This window comes from Jaculus jaculus, chromosome X (assembly GCF_020740685.1).
Source record: "Jaculus jaculus isolate mJacJac1 chromosome X, mJacJac1.mat.Y.cur, whole genome shotgun sequence".
NCBI classification, from domain to species: domain Eukaryota; kingdom Metazoa; phylum Chordata; class Mammalia; order Rodentia; family Dipodidae; genus Jaculus; species Jaculus jaculus.
This window is the reverse complement of record NC_059125.1, coordinates 51,136,522-51,140,004: the sequence shown is the minus strand read 5'-3', so window position 1 is coordinate 51,140,004 and position 3,483 is coordinate 51,136,522. Positions and strand designations below refer to the sequence as shown.

Genomic DNA, 3,483 nt, shown 5'->3' with positions numbered 1-3,483 from the left:
TGTGAGACCCTACCTTGAAAAACCAAAAAAAAAAAAAAAAAGAAATGATCTCTGATGTAATGAATTTGAATAAAAGGCTTTTAAATGGTATTTGTGGCTTGACTTCAGGGGCGAGGCATGGATTCCAAGGGAGATGTGACCCTCTTGGATCCTGACAAGAAGTGGAATTCAGTTTGAGTTCAGGCAGTCCCTAATGTTTTATCTGTCTTCCAGGCTACTGTGTGCTTTGAGCTATCCGCAGAGCCTGTGCACAGGCCCGCGGGTTGCCCCGCCCATAGGTGGGGAGATGTTTTGAGTTCCCAAGCTTTTTGTCGCGTGGCGGTGGCTTGATTTCCCAGCAGCCTCGGCTACCTTTTTTGGTGTGTGTTGTCATTTCTGGTCACGTGGGCGGGTACGCGCTACTGCTAGTTTATCCAGTCAGACTCCACTTCCCAATGTGCCTTGCGGTGCCGCGAGGTATAACGGGTGTTGCAGTCCCACGACCCTACGGGCTGGTCCAGCTACCCGCAGGATGTCGAAGGTGCAGCTGCCACAACTGCGCACCTTAGATGACTTTCTTCTGGGGTCGGCGCGTCTGGCGGCTCCCGATCCATGCGACCCGCAGCGATGGTGTCACCGCGTCATCAACAATCTCCTTTACTACCAAGCTAATTACCTTCTCTGCTTTGGCATCGGTCTTACTCTGGCTGGGTGAGGGAGGGAGTTAGAGTGGCTGGAGATAACCAGCAGGGCATGGAGGGTGGGCTTACAGGTTTTTGAGGACGAAGAGGGGCACCTAAAGGAAATGGTGGGCCAGGAAGGGCGAATTTCATAGAAAATGACGGCCTCGTGGATGGGAGGAACTGAAGAAGGCAAATCCTTCTTATAAGGAGGGTGGCTTCGAGGATGGCGATGGCAATTGAAGTTCTAGTGGGAAGGCCTGGGTAGGAAAAAGAAAAGTAGCCTGGGAGATGGACCTGATGTTAGGGAGTGCCTGACAGGGGGATGTAAGAGTACCTAGGAGATGTGTGATGGGACCGATTAAAGATGGCCTTGGAGGGTTTGAGACAAGCCGAAGGGGATGTGGGAAAAGATAAGAGATTTGGAAGGTGAACTAGGTTCCAGAGGGAGCACCCAGGCTTGCGAAGCCCGAGGTCAGAGATAGATGGATAATGTGAAGGAGGGGCTTGGCAAGGCTGCAGGAAGAGTACTGAAAGGCCTAGCAACTGTGAGAGGGTGGTTCTGTGGGAGAGGTGAGGATATGTGAGAGGCTTGTGAAGACAAGGAAGTCCTGGAAGGATCCTGGGCCTTCAGATAAGGAAATGTGTATTGGCTGAACACGATGAGGAATCTTCAGGGCTCGGCTCAAAAGGGGACGTGGAAACAGGTATTGGGGTTGGGGGAAAGACTTAGAAAGGAACCTTATAGGGGAGATTCAGAAGAAAAAAAATCTAGGGAAGCGTTGGAACCCCAAGGACCTTCAGCGGGATGGGAGGATCTCCAACAGGCACTTCAGGAAGAAAGGACAACGGAGGAAATGAGGATGCACAAGAAATCCTGAAGGCAGGACCTGCTGGAGACGGGGCTGACTGGCCTGGAGTATTGCAGGGCTGCAGGATCCGGAGATGGGAACCAAAGTTTTTGGGACCCAGCTTCGGGTGGATGGTGACAGTAGCTAAGTTGCCATTGTTCCCGCAGGTATGTACGTCCACTGCACACGCTCCTGAGCGCGCTGACAGTGCTGGTGGCCCTCGGGGTGCTGGTGTGGGCTGCTGAGAACCGCGCAGCTGTGCGCCGCTGCCGCCGCAGCCACCCCGTTGCCTGTCTAGCCACAGTGCTTGCCGTCAGCCTCCTCATTCTCTGGGTCGTGGGCGGCGCTGGTACCTTCCTGCTCAGCATCGCCACTCCGGTGCTTTGTGAGTCTCTGCTACCCCCGAGATAGCTGGGGAAATGGCCAGTCGCATGATTACGACGCCAGACCCGCCCTGTATTAGTCGAGGGGGCTGGAAACCTAGGACAGGCACACCTCTATTCAATATACCTTCCCAGGCTTTTCCTCTTCTGAGAACGCCCCTTTATTTCCACCTTTCCCCGTCTCCATCTCCTGGTGTTAAGTACCTTAAACTGGCCACTTCCCAATTACAGGATACCGTTTCTGGCCATTTTCCCCATCCCCCATTACAGAATGAATTACTTGGCCACGCTTTCATGATCAAAGCTCCGTAGCCTTTCATCACTCAATTGGCCTGCCTGTGTGCAAATTTCCTTGTGAGCGTTGATTGGCTGCTAGCTGAGGCCCCATCCCACTGACCCTACTCTTTATTGCCCACAGTGATCCTGCTGCATGCCTCCCTGCGTCTGCGCAATCTTAAAAACAAGATTGAGAACAAGATGGAGAGCATTGGTCTGAAGCGAACACCAATGGGGCTGCTATTAGAGGCGCTGGGACAAGAACAAGAGGCTGGATCCTAGGGACTTGGCATCTGTACCCCAGACCTGGAAAACCCCCACCCCATACCCGGCACCCAAAGCCCTCTGGCCAGTCAAAAGAACAGGCTGTCTATGACTGCTAAATCAAAAGGTAGAATATCCTTTTCCCTCAAGCCCTTATTACCTAGGGACCAGTCTTCTCCAACCCTAAATTTGGAACTCAGAGCTACCTACATCCAGCCCCAAAACTCGGTATTGAAACTAGAGTATTCATGACCAATCTCAAACCATGGACCCCAGAAATACTCCTTTAACCCTGGAGCTTATTTCTCTACCATGCTCAGCCTTTAAAAAGTGGGGCTCTAGGCAAGACACTGTTACATCTTGAAACCTGGACCAAGGATTTTCAAACCACACCTCAGTTTGGAACCCAGGGGGAGACATTGGCAAATCTTGAGCCCAAGCCCCAAATGTTCTCAGCCCCTTGCCTGGGTGGTCAGGTATGCTGGCCCTGTTGAACCCTTGATCCTGGATGACTAACCCTCACCAGTCCCAGTAGCCTCCCTCCCCTGTAGTGTTCCACAGTGTCAAGGACCAAAGTGTTGGGGGGGCCAGGGACAGCCCCAGTTGGGAATGGGATAGATATATAGAGAGAGTGAGTCAGTGTCGCTGAAACAATAAAGCCGTTAAATCTTATTGATTTGGCCTCGTGGAATAAGTTTTTTTTTTTTTTTTTCCCCCAAGGTAGGGTCTTGCTCTAGCCCCAGTTAATCTGGCATTCACTATAGTCACAGGGTGGCCTTGAAATCATGGCAATCCTACCTCTGTGTCCTGAGTGTTGGGATTAAAGGCATGTGCCACCATGCCCAGCTAAGTTCCTACACCTTTCAATGAACATAATGGCCTGCTTTTCAATTCTGAACTCCACATAAGTGGATCTCTCTCACGTGTATAAGCTGAACATGTGACTACTAAGGCTCTCAAAACCTGTTACCTCTGGATCAGTATTGAAGCACAGGGAGAAAAGCATAGAGTAAGCTATCATCCTTTGGATAAGTAAAAGTTCTTATTTGA

The 3,483-nt window shown here is 51.2% G+C and overlaps 1 protein-coding gene across 1 annotated transcript; it reads left to right on the top strand.

Annotated features, from left to right (window-relative positions):
• Positions 1 to 440: 440 nt before the first annotated feature.
• On the top strand, positions 441 to 3,105 carry Praf2 (PRA1 domain family member 2). Its single transcript, XM_004670076.2, has 3 exons — positions 441 to 690; positions 1,678 to 1,895; positions 2,312 to 3,105. The coding sequence occupies exons 1-3, from the start codon at positions 512 to 514 to the stop codon at positions 2,449 to 2,451; spliced, it is 537 nt and encodes a 178-aa protein (XP_004670133.1). The 5' UTR covers positions 441 to 511; the 3' UTR covers positions 2,452 to 3,105.
• Positions 3,106 to 3,483: the final 378 nt, after the last annotated feature.

What these genes read in the sequence shown, in the direction of transcription:
- Praf2 (XM_004670076.2), top strand. Translation starts at nt 512, where the DNA reads ATGTCGAAGGTGCAGCTGCCACAACTGCGCACCTTAGATGACTTTCTT. An exon ending in ATCGGTCTTACTCTGGCTGG is followed by an intron (nt 691 to 1,677) that starts GTGAGGGAGGGA and finishes TTGTTCCCGCAG; the next exon opens with GTATGTACGTCCACTGCACA. An exon ending in CATCGCCACTCCGGTGCTTT is followed by an intron (nt 1,896 to 2,311) that starts GTGAGTCTCTGC and finishes TATTGCCCACAG; the next exon opens with TGATCCTGCTGCATGCCTCC.